Source organism: Egretta garzetta, unplaced genomic scaffold (genome assembly GCF_000687185.1).
Source record: "Egretta garzetta isolate BGI_Z169 unplaced genomic scaffold, ASM68718v1 scaffold30, whole genome shotgun sequence".
NCBI classification, from domain to species: Eukaryota; Metazoa; Chordata; class Aves; order Pelecaniformes; family Ardeidae; genus Egretta; species Egretta garzetta.
The window spans coordinates 5500803-5526201 of NW_009258383.1; the positions used below are offsets into that span (position 1 = coordinate 5500803).

Below are 25399 nucleotides of genomic sequence, written 5' to 3' on the forward strand. Positions count from 1 at the left end.
CCTTTGCCTGTTCTGCATCCATTAGATGACTCAAAGAGGGTTTTAGTTGGTTTTTTTTTTAAATATTTAAATAAAATTTAAAATAATTTAAATACAACATTTCTGAAAAAAATAGGAGGAAAAAGCCCATTTCTTCCCTCATACTCCCAGCTGCATAGAATACAGTCCTTAGTGCTTTCAGTTAATGTTAACAGGCTCAGCTACTTGTATAGATAAGTGCAGCCTATGGAGCTGCATGGAATGGTACAGCATAGTTCCTCAGATTCCAGGTAAAACATACCTTTGTATGTATACCTGTGATATTGTGTGAATAATTCATCATTAATTTAACTATAAATATAATTAACTATAGATATGACTAAAAAAATATTCTGTGCCTCACCTTTTCACCTTTGATTTGTTGACCTGGCAGTCCAGGAGGACCAGCTACACCTTCAGAGCCTTTTTCACCCTAGAAATATGCAACAGTTTTGTACTGTATTTAGGAATTTATAAAGAACACCATCCTAGACAAAATGGTCATCACAATGTGGAAAATGAAGAAAAAATATTCCTTCACAAACAAATAAGAAAAATAGTCAGTGGAATTACTGGTATTAGAGAAAAGCGATTCAGTTATAATTCATAACATGGTTCATCTTCATTCATTGTGTTGTTGAACACAAGACTTCAAAAGGAGAAAATTAAATACCAGGAAGGAGGAAGTTACATTTTGAAAATGTGATAATATGTTCATTAGTCAGAGAGACCAGTTCAGAACCTGGTGCAAGGACACGACTAACTTCTTTTCCATAAAAGGAAGAAAAATCTTCTTTGCTTAGTAGTTCAAGGCTCTAGAGAATCTTGAAGCCACTAAAAAAGAGGGACACATTTTGATGGGAAGCCCAGTTGTGATTTAATCATAAATCTTTGCTTGTTTGTACTTACGTTTAAAAAAAGGAATGTTCGCACATATTAACCTATCGAGTGCCCTTAATGAGGTAACCGTCCATAGAGACTTATACAGCCCATCTTGTAATTTCCCAAAATGGTAAGACAGAATAAAAACAGTTCCTGAATGTTTTCTTCCAACACAGAACATAAATAGATAAGTAGTCTTTCAGAAGACAATTTTTCTCATTAATACCACCAAAGTAAGTTCTCTTATTAAACACATAAATAAGAGAATAATTAACTTACTACTGTTAGAGGGACTGTAAAACTTTTTTCTAATTATCTTGATCGAGTTTCTGAACTTGGGGGGATATTCAGAGAGTACAGTGATTCAGAAGACCAAGATCCATCAGCTGACATTTTCTAACAGCGGAATGGTCAGTGATCTTAAATAACTTAGACACTACTGCAAATTTGGTCCACAACGTGAAAAAAAAAAAAAATCCGTAAAACTACCTTTTGGCCTTGAATGCCCTCTCCTGGTAGACCTTTCTCACCTTGCAGACCATCAGGGCCACGTGGTCCCTGTAACAGAAAAAAAATATAGCCAGACTATACCAGCAATTATGGTTTTTATTGACATTTTGTCTAACTTGCTAGTATAGGTTCTTGCAACTATTATGACACTGGTAAATAAAAATGCTTCCATAACAGCTGTCTGAGCCCAGGCAATTAAAATGAAGTATAGCAACCCTTAATTGGAGGATTTAGATTAGAATAAGCTAATGCTGAAACGGTGTGAATTACGTAATTAATATCTAAAGATTGTACCTTTAAAACTCAAATGAACCTGTAGATTAATCTATAATAAATACATTTACCACTGTGAAATTTATTCCCTATAATTTCATATCATCTCGTGATTTTCATAATGAAAATCATTAATTTGAACATAGGTTTTTTCATACAAAAAGGCAGGTTAAACATACAAAATTAGAGAATGCCAATTTTGTTTTACACCAGTATAGAAATAATTATTTTTGTAATATTTTCTGTTCTTCCATAAAAGTCAGCTATCTTTCATTATTTAAAGTTAATAAAGAGTTTTTAAGGATGATCTTGATTAAACAAAAAGTTTCTACACTTTTTGTGAGAAAAATGGTCTTTTACAAGCACGAAGTGACTTTCAAAAATACTATTAGAATGAACCTAGCACCTATCCACATTTGTGGCTTCTTAATTAACAACCTCTTTGAGATTTTAAAATGAATACACAAGAAAATGGTACATTTATACATTTCAGGGAGAAAATAGAGGCTAGTGAGCACTACTCAACGTTACAAAAAGCTTGCTAAAGTTCTGTAATTCAGAAGATAAAGATATAATTAAAACCCTATAATTTGTGTCTTTGTTTTTGAAGCAATCCAAATTACACACAGGAGTTGAGGAATGTCTCAGCGCTTGGATTTTCATCTTCTTAAATTTGATTTTAGACAATTTTTAAAGATTATCCTCAACTCAAACAAGCAGTGGTACAACTATTTATATACAACTCCGTGTCTTTCTGAAAACTGCATACTGCAATCCTACTCACATGGACCAAGCAATTTTTTATTTCCCCAAAACTTGTTTGGACATGGATTTATTCTCCTGCTTGGGCAAGCCACATGCAATTACTGCTGCAATACTGGGCTGGTATAGCCGAACACACTTCTACTGCTCCAGACTAGGTACAAGGTGGTTTATAGAATCAGTAGCCAATATAACTGCTGTCAATCAATTACACTCATGAAGACTTATTTTACTGTATTTCCACTTCCAATGCATGTATCACTGACTTACAGGTGATCCTGGCTCACCAATTCCAGGAGGTCCTGGTAATCCAATTTTACCTTCTTGACCTTGAGCACCCTTGTGAAAAAGAACATTAGAAAGTTCAGTCCTAATTCAACTCAATGCTTTTAAAAAGCATAACATTCACATATAGATGACTTAATGATGTCACCAGAAAGGTCTGAAATCAAATGTGTAACATCTCCTGATGTAAAAAACCCATAAATAGCAAGTTAGAAACATTTGAAGGTACCTTTCAATTAATACTTGGAGCACTAAATTGTATTCCAGCCCTCAAGCCAACAGAAAAGGGGTGTTATCACTTTGCATAGGGGTAACTGCTTAAAAGTGCAGGACCTGAGAGATGATAGGGACGAGGGAGCAAAGCCAGGCTAAATTTGGTTGCAGTACAACCCAACCATGAAGCAGAAATGCTCAGGTGTGAGGGATCCTCACCGTAGCCTCTATCTAGGCACTCAAATTGAAGCCTGCTTCAGTGGAATATGGGATTGCATGGGAACTCCAGGAACAGCATAGTTTCTGTATCTTCTATTTATAAGATGTCATAATCTTCACCCCCAGTCTACTGAGGAGTATGTGCTTCAAGGATAAAAGCACAAAGGACTTGTATCTCTCCCCAGAGTAGTACAGAGACTGGGAATGACATTCCTTCTCCATCAACTATTTTCCCTTCTGAAATGACCCAGTGCTGTTCCTTTTACGTGGCAAATTACTAGTTTCTGAGCTATATAAACCCTCTCTATGTTCGAGGATCTGCCCCACTGCACAGAAAATATGCCAGAATTCAATGAATGTACAGATAAGAGCAGTAAAAGCAAAAAAAGCGCAGGTATTTTAGACACTGGCACTTGGCCCCAAAAAGTAGGGAAAAAATGGCATAAAGCAACACCAAAGACTTAGCAGCCAGAATAACTAGGGTGAGACCTAGTTCTGCCCAATTTAGGTTTCTTGTTTGAGTCTGAGCTGTAGGTCTCTGACAAAACTCTCATAAACTAAGTAGCCATGTTTCCTATGCAGGTGCTTTTGCAGTTTTCCAAAAGGAGATTTGGCTGGCCAGCACAGACAGACATGACTTCCAAATAAGCAAGACTGGATTCCACCTTCTAGTCTTTTGCAATAAAGTAAGAGGGAGGAATTAAATGCTGCATGAGAGAGAGAATTTTATAACCTGTAAGAATATCTGTTCCCTAGTGAAGAATTTACAAGGCAAATCTGTCACTTGACTGTGTATCACAGCATCTGAGATGTATTTCTATGCCTTGAAGTATGGTTTACTCATTACCGCAAGCATCTGCTAGTGCTTGAAAATGATCTCACATATTTAACCCCTATTTAAATGGCATTATTTCTGACTTCTATTATATCAATGGGATCATGATAAAAACTTAAGAGTTGCTGGAAAGGAAATGCAAATACAAAGACCTGTCAATATTGTGTCAGTTTTACATTTAGGTAAGAGTTTGATAAAACAGCAGGTGAGAACTTCCATCCAAAAAAAGACTGTCCACAGTTAGCACTTCAACAAACATATTACAGAGAGTTACCTTGGGTCCTGGCTGTCCAACTCCAGGGAGTCCTGGAGGACCATAGGGACCTAAAGGGCCTTGTTCTCCCTAAAGGAAAAAAATGGAAAGAAACTATTAATGCAGATGGAACCTTAACCAAATTCCACCAGAGTGTCTTTCCACAGCCTCATTTAGGGCTATAGAAATATGTTTTTAAAGTAAAAAAAACCAAACCAAAACCCAAAACCCCTGAAAAAACCCGCCTTAAACATAAATATTTAGATTAGGAGCCGGGTCAATATCCTGGCCATACAAGTTGCTGAGATAGATAATAACGTTATAAAGTCATTCTTTCATATGCATCAGGAGAGATCAAAAATATATTCATTCTTTGTCATATCTTTGGTCGTGACTTCATCCATTAACTTGGTGCTTCCTCAGCTTTTTTCTAGAAAGATGCGAATTTGAAATTATGCAGTGTTTATGCTTTAAACATCGCACCCAAGGTTATTCCCATAGCAACAACTGCATATCATGACTGTTGTACCTACTGCTATCTTTGACTACAGCTCCTAATTCTCTTACATGTTCGATATGTTTCTAATAAAGCCAACATAGCCACACGATTATTAAAAAGGTTTTTTATCAAAATGTGTTTATTTTCTGGGGACGTATTTGTATTTGGAGGAGTTTAAATTTTGTATATACTGAGAAATTTTATATGCTGAGTTCTGAAATCTTTCCCTGAGATTTTTGCACTTGAGAGGTCAATGGAAGTGTAAAAAATTACTTCAAAGCCAGATGTTTCTCCAGAAATCTACCAGTTTGTAATCTGCCAAAGAACGAAGCTAAGATGCAGGAATGGGGATATACAGAGAAAGTAAATAAACAGATTACCCTTGAAGCTTAATTTCTGAAAACTATGCTACTACTGCAGCTTTAAAATTAGAATAAAGTGGAACTTGATGCCCAGTCTTAAATTCATTCCATTACAGGACAACATGATAAATTGAAGAGCAGCTATGAAATTAAATGCTTATTCAAAATACAAGATTTTATAGCACACCTTCATAACCTAATAAATTAATACAGCATCAATAGGAAGTAAGTCTTAAAAGACAGAGGAAAAATCAGAGAAAGCTTGTGTAACTCAGCAGAACAGCACATGTATTTCCACATAGCACACTGATAGGATATTAGCAACACTGACATTGCTTTAATGTGGATTCTGTGCATGTAGCTGTTGCCAAAATACAGAATATAGGGGGCTTGGAACTAGATGATCTTTAAGGACCCTTCCAACCCAAACCATTCTGTGATTCTATGAAAGAAATTTACTGTATTCCTAGATAGACCTTATTGTTTGGATTTCCTAACAATATTTTCATTAAGTGTTTTGGACCAGAGTCACAACTTGGTTGATGTGTACCCAGATTATTGCAAACGATGCAACTTTTACTGATATAAAGCCAATTAGAAATTGGCCCTTCTGTTCATAGCTGTTTTTTTCCTTCTGTGTTTGTTTTGAAACTGATCAAACAACAACAACAAAAATTCCTCAAATGGCCTATCTTCTAGACTTCAGTTCCTCCATGGGATTAATTTGGCATTGAACAAACTGTCCTTTTAAAATCAGCTGATCAAAAATAACTTGTATAAAGTGAATACAACCAAAGCTCGTTCTTGTCTCCTCTTTAATTCTCTGGTTTAAGTACTGTTTTCCTTTAAGCCAACAGTTAGCTGAATTTCAGGGCTTTTTGGGCCAATTCTGTTTAGGCAAGAACTAGGGGAACTATGTAATGAAATGTTTTATACTGTTTCTTTAGAAAATAATACATACTAAAAGCACATTTTCATAAGGATTTTAGTGACTTAGAATTTTATTTAATTTCCAACAGTAGTAATTTAGGCTACTGAATTTCATTCATGCCAACAGGTCCCAGGCATCTAAGCATCAATGGAAGTTCAGCTTCTGATTGTGCATCCGTATGTACAAGTGCACTGGAAGAATGGTATCAGCAAAGTCACAGTGCTGCAGTTACACAGACCCACCCAATGGTGTGCTCTGCTTCCAGGGCAAAATCATCCTCAGGAGAGCTGTAAACAGTAAAACTGTTGCATTAAGGTTTTGGTAGAAAGTTTTGCAAGCCAACTTCCATGCATAGACGCTCCTTCAAGGACACAGATACTTCTGCCACTTTTACCCACAGTTGTGCTTCTTGCAAAGCTGGTCAAGATGCATGAAGTATGGGTTTTGGAAGAACATTAAGCCAAGCACGCCAGCCTGGTGCCCAAGAAGCTTTGCCTTTCAGCCTATAGGCTCCCTTACCTCACCACCAACTCTTACTTCACTAGCTCTCCACTTGACAAGCAACATTAACAGATACAGCTCCATGTAGCTTCAGGGCTTGGAAACAGTCTAGTCAGGGATGGACTTCTCCAAGGAAGAGGTGCCTCAGTGAGAAAGAAATAGGCACAGACTGCTGTAAGGCCAGGCAGTATGCTAAATATTAGCTGTTCAAATTCACAGTCCTCATTTCTTTCATGGAGAAGGTAGCCTGGGATCTCCATTGGGCCATGATGTATTAGCACGCCCCACAGAATGAATGCAAAAAAATATGCAAAGGTGAAAATACATTAAAAATAATCTATCAGATAAAAAAATAATAATTCAGCAGCATGCAGCACCACTATGTGTAAGAAGGCTACTCTGGGAACAGCAAACACCACTAAGCACGTTGGCTCCATTTGTAAAAACTAAACCTCTGAAATGGTGTGGGAACTTGTTCCATTTTGAAAAACGATCTTTGATAACTATAGGCTCATTCTCAGGTGAAACAATAAACCAAACCACTTTGTTGTGTTTGGAAACTGTCTCCCAAAATTTTTGTCCCGCCATCTAAACAGCCATTGTGTCTTGCATCTATTTCTGACAGCCCCTGACAGCACTTCCCAAGGACAGTAACTCTGAGAGATGCTTCCTATCACAAATCATTCGCTCCTCCACAAGTTCACCCACATGATAGAGCTCTGCTAATCTATGTGCAGCCTTCAGTGCAGATGGGAGTCCTACCAAAGTTAATGTTTTTCCAAAAGCTCTATTTTTAACCATGATAAAAACATAACACAGTTTTCTTTCCAATGACTGGTGTCATGTAATCTGCCTCGCAGCAGCTGTACTAGGTACTGGTATAGGCAGTGTAAGCAGTAGGATGAAAAATTGTTCTGTTGAATGCTTTCTCACTGATAGCAGAGGATACCTGAATATTAATGCACAAAGAAACCCCACCTTCTACCAGACAACATGCAAAATTTGGAAATTTAAACTACTCAATCTATTTTAAAGACTGTATATTTCAAAATTCATATGGCTATTAGCAAGCCTGGCTTTTATTTTCTATGGGGTTGGTCCTACAGGTAATGTGGAATTTATTAATACCATAAAGTGCTGGCAAAAATATCATTATCTCTACATGTAGAAGGAAAAGTCTGCTTTTCGAAGTAGCTTCTTCGTAATTATTTTCTTTGTCTAACACTCTGCTCAAATTATTTTTTTCTCTCCCTGTGGGGATTTTCCTTCAGGTGGCATCTAATGTCAGCTAGAGCAATGGGAAGGAAAGTTACTTGATCTGAGCTTAATATTTTTATATATTAAAACTATACCATTTTAAGCTTGGAACATACTTAACAGTCTACATCCCCCCTCCCCCCCCCAAATAGTTTGTTATGTTATGATGAGTCCCAGTTAGTGCCAATATAAGTAATTTCTTTACTTTTAAGAAAGCACATACATACTGTAAGGAACACAAAGACTCTATATTTCAGTCTATAATGTGATAATGATTAAGCTATAGTAAAAAATAATCTTTCAAATGTGATGACTTCATCTTTAAAGTAAACATTGGCAACAACAGTGCAAGTAGATATAGATATTTTAACAGATATTATTGATATATTGTATTTCTAAGCTAGTTGAGGTACCTAGGAACTATACTTCTTCACAAGGAAATTGGATTTTTCAGTCTCCTGGGAATGATGTAACTTGCCACATAAGTAAGGAAAGAATTTATAACTCATCAGAGAAGAAACAGCATCCCTTAGCAGTTCATCCTGGGACACATTGTCAGGGAAATATGCAGTGATGGATTTTTCACAGCATTATCCCAAGATGTTATAATGGGAATAACTGCTATGAATACCCACATTCAAACTTAACTGTTTCCTTTAAAGTCTGAATACGCATCTGTATGTACAACTTTAGACTCTAATTCATAATCTTACTATGCATATGAAATTTTCCAGAGAGGCTCTTACTATAGCAGTGGCTTTTAAGAATGTGTTGTTTTCAGTCTTTCCACACATATATCATGGTTCCTAGAAATGTGTACTCTATTTCTAGTAGCTGGTCTAAGAGTTTAAACAAACAAACCCAATACCACTTCTGAAATGATAACCGTAAGTACTCCTGATTCATCACTTCTTTATGAGTGGAACACATGTCATGCCCACTTCCTGATTTTATGTCCCAATTTTATAATCTTATTGCTCAGGGCATGCTTGAGGAATGGGACCAAGATGACTGCTTCAGAAGACAGGAGATACACAGTGAAAATAACCAGTTCCCAACTCCTAACTGTGTGTGAGAGAAATGTCCTGTTACTCTCTAGTGTTTTTCTCTTAAAAGTTATTATGTTTTATACTGTGTTGTAGGTTTACTGTTAACATGTAAGTTCAGCATCTGGTTAAATGGAAATATATTTAGTCAGGCAAATTAATAATAATATAAGATGAGTTAATATGTATTTTTATTTTTATAGAAGCGGAGTTCAAATTTGTCATTTTAAATGCCTCAGCCTCTTTATGGAGGTTTGCCTATATGGTAATAAGACTACTTAGATGTTTTTGAGATGTTACAACTTTGCAGAAATGCAAATAGAGAAAAATTTTTAAAAAGTTAGCTCAATAGCAAAAACTGCATGCAAAACAAGAAAAAACAAGCTGCACTCTGTGCAGGATATAGGTTGTTCGACATATTCATACGTGACTTGAAAAGAGGGTGAAAGTAAAGTGATGAAGTTTGCTTGTATATTAGAAAGGTTATTAAAGATGATTGAAAAGTGCATCAGAAAGACTTTAAGGGGTTAAGTATGTTATTCAGCTCCATATGATTGCTACTAAACTTAGGTGTCTACATGGGAAGAGGCTGGCTGGGTTCCTGCTGTAGTCAGTGGGAAGCTGGTCAGTGCAGGCAGCGGGACTTTGAGAGAGATTCAATTCATTACTGGCAACATGATAAGGCAATATCATGAAAAGAGATGGAAGTAGAGTATTGTGCAGCCAGAAAGACTTCACACTGATTAGCCAGCAGCTTAAGAAGAATAAGAAAATACGTATGAGTAACAGAAGAAGTAAGGTATGAAAAGTTCTTCTAAGTAATTTCTTGGACAATGTTTCTGGATTTCATGCTACCTTGCTTCAGACAAGTCAAATTAAATTAGTTGGAAGTTGCAAAGCCACCAGCCCTCTCCTGCTGGTGGCTGCCAGAGCCAGTGGCATCCGGACAGCACACAGATGACTCTGTCACCAGCTGTGTCTGCTGCCTGGCACTGCAAAGCAAGAGAATGGGTACCGCACCACCTTACAGAGGTGCGGGAGGCCAGATACATGAGTGAACTGTAGACTTCACAAATGAGACCTGAAACAACTGTAGGCTGAGCTTGATACAGAGTTTATATTTTGAAGAATGGAATCTCCTCCTTCAAACCTCAACATGGCCTACTAACAATGAATAAAAGTGTTCAGCAGCGGTGTTCTGCGTTAAGTCACATTGATACTAATGCCATGAAACTGCCTTTAGCTCTGTTAAACCAGGGTGAAGTCACTAGTTCAGCTCAAAAAGTAGAAAGTACTAGCATGGAAAGGCCACGGATATAAGGAACTGCACTAAGAATAGACTTATTTATTTTATCCAAGGCAGTTATAAATAACTGCCACTTCTCAGAGATATTGTATTATGTGTCATGAAAACTAATTTTAAAAGAGCAATTGAATAATCCTTCTGTAAGGACAAAAGATACTGGAAAGACTGCTATGTGTCTGAACCAAAAAAGGCCTTGACCTTTACTAGCTGAATGGGTGTTTATTAAGCTGTAAACAAGCAGTGATTATCTGTACTGATCATTAAAAAATTTTTCACTCATCTCAAATAAGCTCCAAAATGCCAAAGGTTAGCTTTGGCACTAGGTATGGACAATACATAACTTCTAAACATACATAGTTTCTGCTATATTCTTTAAGTATCATTACCTAAGTGTATTAATGAAACTTGTCTGGCAGTATTTTAATATTTTCTGAGCCCAGAAAAACCTCAACTATAGACTTTAAACAGCAGGTTGCAGAGTTGGAAGCTGAAAAAAGAGGGAACTTTCTTATTCATACTGAAAAACTGCAGCTAGAGTGTAATAAGAGACCATAAATATTACATCCAGGTAGATGAATTTTAGAGAGCGCTGCATGTATTCTACAGACATGAATGTGTGAAGAGACTGACAGAAGGACAAATAACATTCAACAAATACAGTTACTGTATAATAAAAGTATCTGGTAGTACTCTCTTGGACTCATCAGTGTGAAATGACAGATAAAAAATTACTGTCATTTGCTGTGCTGAAGTTAAAGAGAGGCATGACTTTTCCACCACATGTATGAATAGCTTCTTTCAGACCCATCATCCTCTTTCTTTCCCCACTTCTGAAATATTCTGTAGCAGCTTTCCTAATCAAGCATTTTGTTGAAAAGATGAAGAAATAAGAAGTATGAAAAAGCATTTGTCAGGAAGAGGAAAATCATGATGAATGCCAGTATTCCAAACATTCTACCATACACATTTCCCATATCTAAACTTATTTCTGTGAATCTTCAAATGAAATTGTTGCCTAAGAAACAAAACATGAGTGTTTAAACATCACATGTTTGGCAAATTGCTTTGTGTGAATTTAGTTACCTTGTATGACTTAGACATTGCATTCTATTAACCAGGCTATCAATGGTGCTGTGGTAGAAAGTCTTTGTCATTAGACCCTACATTTTCAAACTGATACATGAAAGATCTTTCTGTACCAAACAATCATGTTAATAGCTGTCCCATGGGCAAAACAACTGTCTTCACATAAAGCAATTTCCCCAAGGTCTACAAACTAGAAGAGTGCCTACATTAATCAGACACTTTATCCAACCGATTTTGCTTGACAAGCTGTAGTTTTTAACTCTGATCTATTCTAAATAAAACTAAGGCATTAATCCTCATCAAATCTTACACCTCTACCAATTTCAAAGTTGTCTTGAGTTTTTACAGTATACAAGCAATTAAAAATGACTTTAAAAATTCAATCTAAAGATTTTATAACCACCATCTAGAATTACTTAAAATCTCCAAACACAAGGCATTTTAGTAAAAAATATTCTAGAAAAAATTTCCCAAGTGATAGCAGAAGCCAAGGCACATATTCAGGTGATTTAAATTCCAACCTAAGTGCTGTGGCTATAGGCAGGTCCTTGCTAGCACCCTATTGTGGCACTACAAAATGCTCTCCCAGGCTCGGATGGCTGGGCTCAGAAAGCCAGATGGAGAACTGGCAGTATGTGTCAATGATACAAAAGCCTTCATAACACAATGACACTATGGTACACCAAGCATGTGATGTACATTACTGCTGTGCAAAGGACACCACCAACAAAAAACTACTGAGGAAAAAGGATAGTAGAGTATAAAGATTCTACGCAGAGTTTCTGCATCCTCTCTCCCTATATAAATAACATTAACACATAAACAACTACATCTTACCTTGCTTCCTTGAATGCCTTTTGGGCCTGGCTCACCTGGAGGTCCACTGATACCCTATGCAAAAGTCAAAGTATAGAATGAGTTGCCTTTGAAGATGCATGTAAGGTTTCTTTTGAATTTGGCCTGAACAGGGTATAATAAAACAGCATAATGCTAAGCTCTAAATGACAAGAATTTTCTGTGTCATATCCTGTGAAGTGCCCTACTTATTGACTATTGTTAATATTCAATAACCTGTGCTGGCAAAAAGGATATCTTTCTACTCCACGTGAATTGCATCTGTTCTATCTGAAGCTTTCCATTCCTCTCTTCTCCTGCTCCTGAATTTGCCGTATTTTTGTATTCTCTCTTCTGTCCAAGCAAATAAACTAAACTGTAACATCCTATTTAGCTCCGTTTGTAAGAAATCACTTCCCCTACATCTCTCTCTGATGGTGACCTGAGATAAATTTTAATTCCCTGACATTACTACAACCCAGTGTCCCAGCAGTAAAATAGCAATGTGCTTGAGGCAGGGTGTGCTAATAGAAATATATAATATAATCTGCTAATATAAATACGTAACTTAAGATCAATAATCCTCAAGCTCATTGCATGCTATCTTCCTTTTAGTCATTAAGTGGGTTGTAGTTCCCAGGGTTATTACTCTTAGAGGAGAGCTCTGCAGCTGGAAAGATCAAGTGGGCCACACACCTCTGAGTAGCTTTAAGCAGCAGCAGCCAAGATTTTTTCTTCGAAAATTATTTCCAAAAGACAAAGATTTGCCAGACTCTGCTATCTTGGTTCCTCATGCACCAAACATGCTGCTCTCCACAGAGTTGACAGGTTGTACGTAGAAGAAACTTACAGAATATCATGTGTTTTATTTCTATTTGGTAGCTTTTAGTTCCCTTACCTGAGGTCCCCGAGGTCCCCTAGGGCCAAAAGGACCTTCCAAGCCCTGAGGAAAAATAAGATTCAATTATCAGATTAACAGGAAATAGCAATTACCTGCTTTAAAGTATTGAAAACCACAGTGTACCTGTAATGACTCATATCTCTGTTCAAACATTTTCTAGGGACTTTATTCTCTTTCCAGAATACCACTGTTCTCATTCTTCATTCAGTAATTGCCTGTTACAGTCCATCCTCAATATTTGGTTAAAATACTCTTCATCTACAACAAACATTGTGAATGGCTACTTAACAACTTACCTATTTGATTAGCTAGTTGTTATTTGCACCAGGTCTTTACATTCAATTTCCAGAAGCATATTAGATGTAGAATTCTTTAAAAAATGCTGCAGTGATTACACCAGAATAACTTCAGGTAACTTTGCTCGCTAACTCAAACTGCTGATTGGAAGCATGGCTAAATCACACTAACAGTTCACAAAAAATATTTTAAAAAATTTATCCAAAAAACCGTAAAACGACGTATTTTTTCATTCCATTAGCTGTCATTTCTCCATTTAATGAGTCTTACCAGTTACTGCCGCTGTAGATTGTTCACAAATCCTTCTGCTGCACTGTTTTACTGCAGTCACCAGAATGCATATTCTACAGGATTTCACTTCCACTTGACTCAATACTCAGCTGTAATTTATTTCTAAAGCAAAAATAGCTTTCAGCTTTCTTTTAATTTGCAACATTTCCACACACAGAAGCACCGGCAGACGGTTGCATTTTTCAAGGCACGTGTCACATTTTAAAGCTCTAATAGCCTTGACAAATTTAGCAGTGATACCTACGCGGCCACACTCAATCATAGAATCATAGAATTGTTTAGGTTGGAAAAGACGTTAAGATCACCAAGTCCAACCATTAACCCAACACTGCCAAGTACACCACTAAACCATGTCCCTAGGCACCTCATCTACCCATCTTTTAAATACCCCCAGGGATGGGGACTCAACTACTTCCCTGGGCAACCCATTCCAATGCTTGACAACCCATTCTGTGAAAAAATTTTTCCTAATGTCCAACCTAAACCTCCCCTGGCACAACTTGAGGCCACTTCCTCTCGTCCTAGCACATATTACTTAGCAGAGGAGACGAACACCCACCTCACTACACCCTCTTGTCAGGCAGTTGTAGAGGTTGATAAGGTCTCCCTTCAGCCTGCTCTTCTCCAGACTGAACAACCCCAGTTCCCTAAGCCATTCCTCATAAGACTTGTGCTCCAGACCCCGCACCAGCTTTGTTGCTCTTCTTTGGACGTGCTCCAGCACCTCAATGACTTTCATGTAGTGAGGGGCCCAAAACTGAACACACTATCCGAGGTGCGGCCTCACCAGTGCCAAGTACAGGGGCATGATCACTTCCCTACTCCTGCTGGCCACACTATTCCTGATACAAGCCAGGATGCTGTTGGCCTTCTTGGCTACCTGGGCATACTCCTGGCTCATATTCAGCTGGTTGTCAACCAGCACCCCCAGGTCTTTTTCCACCAGGCAGCTTTCCAGCCACTCTTCCCCAAGCCTGTAGCATTGCATGGGGTTGTTGTGAGGCCAAGTGCAGGACCCAGCACTTGGCCTTGTTGAACCTCATACAGTTGGCCTCGGCCCATCGATCCAGCCTGTGCAGATCCCTCTGCAGAGCCTTCCTACCCTCAAGCAGATCAACACTTCTGCCCAACTTGGCATAATCTGCAAACTTACTGAGGTTGCACCTGATCCCCTCATCCAGACTGTTGATTACAACAGAACTGGCCCCAACACTGAACCCTGGGGAACACATCTTGTGACAGGCCACCAACTGGATTTAACTCTGTTCACCATGAATCTTTGGGTCCTGCATCCAGCCAGTTTTTTACTCAGCAAAGAGCATGCCTGTTCGAGCCATGAGCAGCCAGTTTATCCAGGAGAATGCTGTGGAAAACTGTGTCAAAGGCTTTACTAAAGTCCAGGGAGACAACAGCCACAGCTTCTCCCTCATCCACTAAGCAGGTCACCTTGTCATAGAAAGAGATGAGGTTAGCCAAGCAGGACCTGCCTTTCATAAACCGATGCTGACTGGGCCTGACTGCCTGGTTGTCCTGTATGTGCTGTGTGATGGCACTCAAGATGATCTGCTCCATAACATTCCTGGCACCGAGGTCAGTCTGACAGGCCTGTAGTTCCCCAGATCCTCCTCCCAGCCCTTCTTGTGGATGGCCATCACATTTGCTAACCTCAACACAACTGGGACCTCCCCGGTTAGCCAGGACTGCTGATAAAAGATTGAAAGTGGTTTGGTGACCACTTCCGCTGGCTCCCTCAGTACCCTTGGATACACCCCACCTGGCCCCATAGACTTGTGTGTGTCTAAGTGGTGTAGCGGGTTGCTAACCATCTCCCCTTGGATTATGGGGGCTTTGTTCTGCTCCCCATCCCTGTCTTCCAGCTCAGGGGGCTGGGTACCCAGAGGACAACTGATCTGACTATTAAAGACTGAAGCAAAGAAGGCATTAAGTACCTCAGCCTTTTCCTCATCCTTTGTCACTATGTTTCCCCCTGCATACAGTAAAGGTTGGAGATTCTCTTTAGCCCTCCTTTTGTTGCTAATGTATATATACATATATAGAAACATTTTTTATTGCCTTTTTTGGCAGTAGCCAGATTAAGTTGTAGTTGGGCTTTGACTGTTCTAATTTTCTCCCTGCATAACCTCACCTCATCCTTGTAGTTCTCCTGAGTTGCCTGCTCCTTCTTCTAAAAGTTATAAACTCTCCTTTTTTTCCTGAGTTCCAGCCAAAGTTCTCTGTTCACCCAGGCCGGACTTTTTCCCCATCTTTTGGCACATGGGGACAGATTGCTCTTATGCCTTTAAGACTTCCTTACTGAAGAATGTCCAGCTTTCCTGGACTCCTTTTTCCTTCAGGACCACCTCCCAAGGGACTCTGTCAACGAATCTCCTAAACAGGCCAAAGTCTGCCTTCCAGAAGTCCAAGGTATCAATTCTGCTGACCCCCCTCCTTACCTTCTGCAAGAGTAGAAAACCATCATTTTGTGATCGCTGTGCCCAAGATGGCCACCAACCATCACATCACCCACAAGTCCTTCTCTGTTCACAGACAAGTTCAGCGGGTGCCTTCCCTAGTTGGCTCACTCACCAGCTGTGTAAGGAGGTTGTCTTCCACACACTCCAGGAACCTCCTAGACCGTTTCCTCTCTCCTGTACTGTATTTGTAGTGGACATCTGGTAAGTTGAAGTCCCCTATGAGAACAAGGGCTAGCGATTGAGACTTCTTCCAGCTGCTTACAGAATATTTCATCTGCTTCTTCATCCTGGTTGGGTGGTCTTTAACAGACTCCCACTGTGATATCTGCCTTGTTGGTCTTCCTCCTGATTCTTACCCATAAACACTCAACCCTATCATCACCATCATTAAGCTCTAGACAACCAAAGCACTCCCTAACATATATGGCTACACCACCGCCTCTCCTTCCTTGCCTATCCCTTCTGAAGAGCTTATAGACATCCATTGCAGCACTCCAGTTGTTCAAGTCATCCCACCATGTTTCCATGAAGCAACTATATCATAGTTTTTCTGCTGCACAATGGCTTCCAGCTCCTCCTGTTTGTTGCCCATGATGCTTGCATTGGTGTAGATGCACTTCAGTTGGGCTATTGATCCTGCCACCTTTCTGGGGAAGAGGCCCTAATTCCTATGTGACCATTCTCAGGTGCTTCTGTGGTTTCTAACACACCAATAAGCCTTGAATATTTGCTGCCACATGGACTTCCATCCCCTATCTCCACTGAGATGGCAGACCAAAGGACCTCACTAGCACACTGTCCCTCAAACATTGGCATGTTGCCCTCAGGCTTATCCCTAGCGAGCCACTCCATTGACTGTCTTCCTCAACAGATTCAGATTCAGAATTTTTTAACAATTATCTACTTCCTGGCATTTTCTCCCAGGCCAAGCATCAGTCATCAGAGAGAGCAGATAACCCTCCTTAGTTCTAGCCCATTTACAAAACTACACAAGCAATGGGTGGCACAAACCGCAATATGCTGATGCGATGATAGCTACTTTTGGTAGAATACACACATATGATTGGAGTCAGTTTTTATTTCAAAGCCAAACACAAGCTTTCTGAATTTCAAGCCTGATTAGCTTTTGAAGAAACTCAAATTCACAGCATCAGAACAGCTGCTGAAGTCAGCCTGATTATTGAGATTGGAAAGCAGCAGGAGCAAAATGGAACTTTTTCAAATCAGACAACACTACTGCCAATTATATTTCAATACCCATCACTGCAGTTAAAGATCCACCTCAGAATATTAAATTTACATTTGGCCTTGTACATTCTGTTTCTAATTATTTTGTCCAGCATAGACTACTTTCATTAAAAGAAAAAAAAAAGAATAATTTTGTTCTATCTTCTGCATTTGTAAATGTGAAGCTGGGAATTCTGGAAGTGACTGTAATTTTCATTTTTTCAATAAGTTCTTGAAGTCCATAATCCATTACAATCTCTGATCCTCTGCAGATGTCAATCTTTTTTTTTCATCACTGTCCTCAACAGAAATGAAACAAGCAAATTTCCGGCAGACCTGGCATGTTTTCTACATCCAGCTTTCCTGTCTGTTTTGATGATGTTCTTTGCCAGCTTCTGAAAAACTTCCTTTTATCTTAGTAGACATTTCACATAACCTCATGCTATTTCTTATGTATTGCCTGGACAAAGAAGTTATGATATTTCTTTATTCCTCTGAGAGATGCAACTCCTTCTCCTTTTTCATTGATATTTCAGCCTTTTCTGACTCTCTCTGCCATTTTGAACCCCAGCATCTCACAAAATATACTCACACTAGATTTTTATTATAGTATAACACCCTTTTTTCTTTGCCGCAAATACTTCTGTGAATATTTCCTAATTCCTACGTGAAATTTATCATTAAATAACAGGTTCTGGGAAATACAAACTTTTCAAGTTGGTCTTTGATAAAGGTAAACATAACATGGATGTTAAAACTGAAGAAATGTGCTTTAACAGAATGATCAATTGTAATCTAGTTGGCGGTACTTAACTCTAACTGTAAATCAGTGGTTTGTAGTAATCATACAAACCTGCTTACATGAACTCAAGATAAATTATCTCACGCAGGAGTACATTATCCTTCCATCTTTCAGAGTGTAAATACCAGGTAAAAATCTGTATTTACTTGTATCACTTCTGCACTTCAGGTTAAAAGAAGAGGAGGACTAGATAGAAGTGTGAATGTACATCACGATAGGCTGGTACACCTGAAAGTTGTTCAGGTTGTGTAAGAACCTGCTTCTATTGCAATATAACTTTATACACTTGAATGAAAATTAATATTTTAAGGAAAAAATCTGGCAAACCCTGTAACATGCTCACAGTCCTTTGTAAGCAGGGCTTTGCATTGGTCAGTAAAGCTTTTGTTTTAGGTAAGTGACTACATTTCTTCTGCAAAATGGAAAAAAGAATATGGTGAACTATGGGTTCAGTTTCTACAAATCACATTTCTATTATGAATGTATCTGTACCGCCAGGGAATTATAAGATGTTCCAAATTTACAATAATCTTTACTATGTTTAGCTATGTTTATGAATGCATAACATGATTTTCTAGTTTCTTCATCAACGTGAAAGAGTTCAAATAAAAATTATACTTACTCTTTCCCCTTTTATTCCTGGGGATCCACATTCTCCTCTTTCACCCTTTATAAGAAATCAAAAGGTTAACAGAGAAACAAGATGTTTTGATTACACCACACCACACGCGTTAATGACTGTGCAAGCAGTTCAGTAGCACAAGGGGTTTAGTAGATTCTGAGGACCTGAGAGTGGCATCATTAGATACGATCTGTAGAAGGTATTGTCTGCTCTACTCAAGATAGATACTTTTTCTCTCTGAGAATGCCTACAAAATTTCCAGTCTACATCGTAAGAGGATAATACATTTAATATCTAATAAGTTTTGCTGTATTTTTCCACCTCACTGCTCTGCCTCCAGAGATCCTCTCTATATTCTGATTTCATTACTGTGATGTCTGATATTTTCATGAATAACAATTGTGAGATTGTACAAATGGAATGAAGAGAATTACTAATGTGTTCCACTGATGATTTAACATATTAATAGACACATGAAAAGTAGACATATGAGCCTACTTTTCCCATTTCCATTAAATGTTTCCATAAAATTGAGTTTAGCATTTTTCTAATAAATACAAAGATTCAGAGAGGCATTGCTTTTATTATCAATTCTTGTAGCAAGGTAAATGTCCAAACCAAGCAGTCAAAATGGAATTATTTCTGTTTCTGTTCTGGCTGTGATGGTCCACTTTGCAACATACATTTCGACTCTAGAATCTTGCAAGTCATTGAAGTGTATAATTTTTTTAGCTTCTTGAAGAGCCTATCTTGAGATTTTTTTTTGATCAAGCATTAGCCCTTGCAAGTTATAATTAGCTTAAAAGTAAACTTCCTTATGGTAAGTTTTTTAAAGCTAATGATTGTCACATCTATTTGTGTTTGTAGTAAACAATTTCACATTCTTTCTATTTAACCTCTTATTCAACCCTCAACTTTCTTTTTCCTTCCAGCAGCTTTATTTCTGATCTTTGACATTTTTCTTTTTATATTTAGATTGTATTTTCTCATCCTTTTTTTTTTTTTATTCCAACAAGCCAGTCTGAAAGCATTTACATAAATGATTAATTTACTTCTAGGGATTGCATTAGGAGGTCTCATGACAAAAAGACAAGACAGGCTTTTCCTTCCATCCTTTCACATACACTGTCAGCAAGTGACAATCTATTTTCAGACTACTTCTGTTCTATAAAAATCTTACCTTGTCTCCCCTGTATCCAGGAGCTCCCTATTCAAAAATTTAAAAAAAAAAAGAAAAAAGAAAAAAGGAAAAAATCATAAAAGAGAAAGCAAAAGCATAACATACTGCTAATTTAAGTAGGAAAAGAAAAAACAGTAAGGAATTACATTTCAGAAATTTAACTATTTACAACAAAAAAAATATCTCTCTGGAGTCATTTAACATGTAATTCTCTGCAAATTTGGATGTGTATGTTTCCCTCATAACATTAGCTGTAAATATGCCACTCAGTTTGCCAGCCTCTTAGCAGATATACACTACCATTTAAATGGGACTTTTAAACTGAATTTATCTTATGCATGGAGTAGTGTTAATCTTTCTATTGTCAATCAACAAGAATTCAAGCTGAGAAATATCAGATGTCAGAAGCCACTGGAGGACTATCTAGATGTTTTTAGTGATCACATTTTCAATTCTATCTTTGGGATAAGTCTAATGCAAGTCACTACAAAATCACATAGCTTCAAAAGTTCCTTTTGTCAGTAGCATCCCATCTCTACACTTTAAGCACATGGTTAGATTGTTTCTTTCAATATAGGTACTTCTCTAAACCAGAACTTAGTTGAGGTGCTCTATATAATTGAATAAAGTAGATGTGTGAAAAATGGAAAACGCATTTTCAGTTCAGTGGAACTAAACTGTCATTCAGGACCTGGAAGATAATCTGATAAGACCAAACACGATTTAGCACTGTAGTAGTCACATACCTCTTCACCTTTTTCTCCACGATCTCCTTTTTGAGCATCACCCTATTGGAAGCAAAGGAATACAACTGAAGTATGTATTGCTCTTTTATTTATCACTATTACACTAAACCCGAGAACACTGTTTAAGGAGCAGAAGTTGCTTTTCCTATTTACGAACATCCACACTTCTTCCTCCCACAATCAAGGACACACAATTCCTGAATATTAACAGAAAACTCAACTACTGTTATTAAATGACTGAAATCTTAGTCATCAGAGCAAGCCTCTCTACTCAAGAGCTTTGTGTACTGTTAGAAAGCTCTTTGGAGCTTAGAGAGCCTTCAGCTAGATTCAGAGACCTCTGCTGTCAGAGAAAAACTGGAATGATAGGCAGTTTTAACTTGATAGCAGTTTAGTTTCAAATTTTTCTCTTTCACTTCTAAAGCAGCGAACTATAAACCTCTCATAGCAAAAGCCAATCTTTTAAACCATATTTTAACATACTTCTCCTTTGCTATATTCACCTCTATGGTTTGCATAAAACTAGACAGACATTTGCTTTTTTTTTTAAAATTCACTTTACCTTGTTTCCTTTTGGTCCTGGCTCACCTCTTTCCCCTCTGTTACCAGCACTGCCCTGAAACAAAGTAGGAAAATGTTATTACCATTGTGAGGATAAAATTCTCCAGTTTCTCTAAAAAAAATCTGGTATTATAAGGTGTCTGTGATTTTTAAAATCAATATTCAACAAAATACAACATTCGAAAATCTTAACCAGGAAGGTGTCACAAAAGACATACACAGTTCCTCCTCCCCATTTTTCAGAGTTACCCACCACTATCTGATCTTCTCTGCTTAGAAGCCCCCATGCATAGAAGAGCTTAGTGTCAATATTCTGCAGTCCCAAAATGAAAAATTACTACACCATTATTCCTGTTTGGATGATCATGAAAGTGGGGACTAGAAAGCTTGGTGTATATGTGTATACATAAAAATACGTACATAATAGGCTACATCTAACCTTTTTGGATAAAGTAACTTAAAATTCTTGGATCTTAAATTTTAAATTGGAAACAGGGGTTTTAGTTCCAGAGGCACATTATCCAGAGCCAAGAGATTGGATGATAGGCCCTGCTGTCATAACCTGCTACACATATGGTTGACCAGTTGCTTAGCATCTAGGGAGAAAGGCAAAAACCTCTGCATGTACCTTGGTTGTCTCTGGGGGAGCTATTAAAGATACAAAAGGGATTAAAGAGGTCGCACACTGTCTGAACTCCCACTACTCTCTTTTTTAGCAGAGCCAAGAAAGTTACGTGTTGAAGTGTCACGAGAAAAGTGTTGGAGGCAGAGTTTTAGACCTTTCTTCATATATGCCATCACCCTCAATCTTTTGAACCTTTATCCCTTACACAAATAAAAGCTGCTGGTGGAAGTAAACCTTTGTCTAATGGACCTTTCCTTCCCCTTTGCAAGATTCAAGAACAACTTTTTTATTTGGGCTTCAAAATCATGTATTTATCCACAGTGTTTTATTATCCAATAATATAAATATATTTCCAAGACAGTTTGTGATTATGGATAGATTTTTTTTCTGAGCTCTTATAACAGTGGCCTTTCACAGTGATATGTGATGATACATCAGTTCTTTCTGCAGTACGTGCACAGGTAATGTCTTGCTTTTTACAGACATAGTAACCACTTAAAATTCAAATTCTGGAGGCTTTTCAAATGAATGCATACTTACAGAATCACCTTTGTCTCCTTTTACTCCCTTTTCACATCCACAGTTCTTCCGCATACACTAAAAGTTAATAGAAACATTAAGGAGAATATTTTCAAATGTATTATTTCAAATTTTTAAAGCAAAAAACTCTGGTTTTGTCTATCCACAGAGTAATCAACATAACACTTCCATATAGCCCAATCAAGATCAGTTGCTTGATTTATTTATAAAAAACCCAAATAATTCTGTTACTACTGTAACTACAAACATTTAAGGTAGCATCTATATATAGTATATAGTACTGTGAAATCTTGCATAATTTTTAGACAATTCTGACATTGCTACTGTTTTCTAATGAGACCGCTCATGAACTTGCATGTGTTGTAGTAGTCCTATTCCACTCTGATAGGAAGAGTTCTTTACGTCTTACTGTTGAGACCACCCACTAATGAACAGAAGTTGTAGATTTCTCAGGAGAAGGGATGGAAGAAATGGATGAAAGTTAAAATAAAAGCAACCATGGTTGGAAACTTTACTCAGCAAAGGAAGGTTGATTAACCCTGGAGTATTGTGGCATTACAGAAGAAGCAGACATCGGGAGATCTAGTATAAATAAGAGTAATCAAAACACACAAAACTCAAAAAACCTACCTGCTTCTGAAGCAAGGCTTCCTGAAAAGAAAAGAAAAATTTTACTTTCATATAGATTTAATTTAACAGAGTACTAATTTAACCATTTTTCTTCTCTAGTTTACAGAATTTCCAAAGTGAATAGTACAGAATTTTAATACCTTCATCTTTCATCCTTTCCCCACAGCGGTAAGAACCAGTTTGTGGTACTACTTGTATGAAAAAGGGTTCTCTGGTAGGAACAGGAGGTTGCTTCATGTCACCCGTAATGATCAGAAAACAAATGAGATGTAATGGGGCAACTAAACATACAATATTAAGGAGCAATGCTGACAAGGGGAATATGAGAAGACTTCCTAATGAAAGGCCTTACTATGGAAGGTTTTACTAACATATAATATATAGGGGAAGGACTCAGTGATTTCATTAGCCTTATCCCTGAGAACAAATTACCTTCCACAGTATTATCATACTCTCAGAGACACACTCTATGTGCTGAAAAACACCCTATCCCTCAATCAGTGATCAGTGCAGCTGAGCTATTATTGTCCATGCACACAACTCCTTGGAGAGCGCCTGAGAGGAGGAAGCTCCCTCTGTCCTGTCTCCTCATGTACCAGAGACATGCACCACAGAAACATTCACAACAGCACCATTCCATGAGATCTCAGGGAATAATTTTTCTTTGGTAAATATATACCTTCACAGGTACAGCATAGACTTGTAACAACATGAATTATTTCAGAAATGCCTTTCACTTACTGAATCTGTGAGATGTCTAGCCATGCGCTTAGTTGCACAACATAATCATTTATTTCTACACATATCAACTAGCAATTTTCCATTTCCGATTTTAAATTTTCCAAATTAGTTTTTTACCACTTTTAAGAGACTACAAAAATATTACATAAATTCTGTATGGACTACTCCCTAATTAAAGGTATTGCATTTTCTAAGAATTATTTTCCTCCAAATTGTCTTAATTTATTATTTTCAAAGTCTTCCTTACTTAAAAATACTCACCAGGATTTTAAACCCCAAATACTTCCTAGACCGCCCCAACACTTTGCACATTATTGCTCAGAAGTGAGAAAGGTCAAGTCCAACTGACATCTCTCTCACAGCAACACTTTTGTCTACTCTAAGAAATTCCCTACCTTTTCTTATGTGTGCCTTATGCTGCACTAGAAGGTCAGACAGCTAAGTGCCTTTAATTATCAGCTACAGTGGCAGATTTACAGTACTTTGGAAATCTGGTCCCACTCAAGAAAATTAAAAAACCTCTATGTGCTTCATCAGACTTCCTTGAAGTTAGTTCTTAAGCCCATAGTTACTGACCTCTGCTACCAATGCTGGAGGCCAGCTCTTGAAGAAGAGAAGACTGAGAGGGGATCTCATCAACACATACAAATATCTTAAGGGTGGAAGTTAGGAGGATGAAAGCAGGCTCTTCTCAGGGGTGCCCAGTGACAGGACAAGGGGCAATGGGCACAAACTGAAACATAAGAGGTTTCAGTTGAATATGAGGAAAAACTTCTTTGAGTGTGACAGAGCACTGGAAGAGGCTGCCCAGGGGGGTTGTGGAGTCTCCTTCTCTGGAGATATTCAAAGCCCGCCTGGACGATGTCCTGTGCAACATGCTCTGGGTGAACCTGCTTTAGCAGGAGGGTTGGACTAGATGATCTCCCGAGGTCCCTTCCAACCCTTGCCATTCTGTGATTCACAAGCTTCCTGAACTTCCAAACCCAAAACCAGCTCCAGCCCTGGTTCACCTGCAAACCTCTGCACTGCCTTCAGGACTAACCTATCAAAGTTAAATTAAATATGTCATGGATAGACAGGTGACAAGGTTAACATCAGCATTACTTACCAGTTCCAATGTTACATCAACTAGCAGGTTTGGATCATCCAGGCATAAGACATGTTTAGAGGATAAATCACCAGATATCACGCGCAATTTTTCTTCTTGGACTTTTTTCTTAGAAAGGCCAATGGTAAAAAAATGTATTCCAAGACTCCTAGCTGCTGTGGCTATACCATCAACTTTAGGGCTGTTTGGATGATCCACACCATCAGTCATCAAAAAAGCCACTTTTGCACTTCTCTTACGACCTTCAGTTTTAAACAGCTGAGTGACATTGGAAATTGCATAATAGGAGTAGGTGCCATGGCCAATAAAGCCCAGAGACTTGACTTTCTCTTTAAAATTATGCACATTTTTCCAGGCTGTAAAAGGATGATCAATGCTGACTGTGCTGCTGAACTGCATACTTGCTAATTTGACATTATACTTCTGAGACTTAACCGGCTTCATCTTGAAAATGCTGTCAGTTAAGTTTTGAACAAAATTCTTCTGTAAATCAAACAACTGATTTTTGGCACTTTCTGAACTGTCCAAGATAAAGACTATATCAACGAGACACATATCACCTGTAATGGAAGAAGAAAGTTA

General features: G+C 38.0%; 1 protein-coding gene across 1 annotated transcript in view; it reads right to left on the reverse strand.

Moving 5' to 3' along the window:
* COL28A1 (collagen type XXVIII alpha 1 chain) overlaps positions 1–25399 on the reverse strand; it is a 77098-nt gene that overhangs the window by 41888 nt on the left and 9811 nt on the right. The window contains exons 5-17 of the mRNA XM_035897434.1: positions 24818–25377; positions 22969–22989; positions 22339–22395; positions 21175–21228; positions 20613–20654; positions 19867–19893; positions 18687–18731; positions 12971–13015; positions 12076–12129; positions 4272–4340; positions 2716–2784; positions 1390–1458; positions 383–451 (exon numbers count right to left, since the gene is read on the reverse strand). Of these exons, the coding sequence (XP_035753327.1) occupies positions 383–451; positions 1390–1458; positions 2716–2784; positions 4272–4340; positions 12076–12129; positions 12971–13015; positions 18687–18731; positions 19867–19893; positions 20613–20654; positions 21175–21228; positions 22339–22395; positions 22969–22989; positions 24818–25377 (1181 nt within the window). The remainder of the gene's footprint in view (positions 1–382; positions 452–1389; positions 1459–2715; positions 2785–4271; positions 4341–12075; positions 12130–12970; positions 13016–18686; positions 18732–19866; positions 19894–20612; positions 20655–21174; positions 21229–22338; positions 22396–22968; positions 22990–24817; positions 25378–25399) is intronic.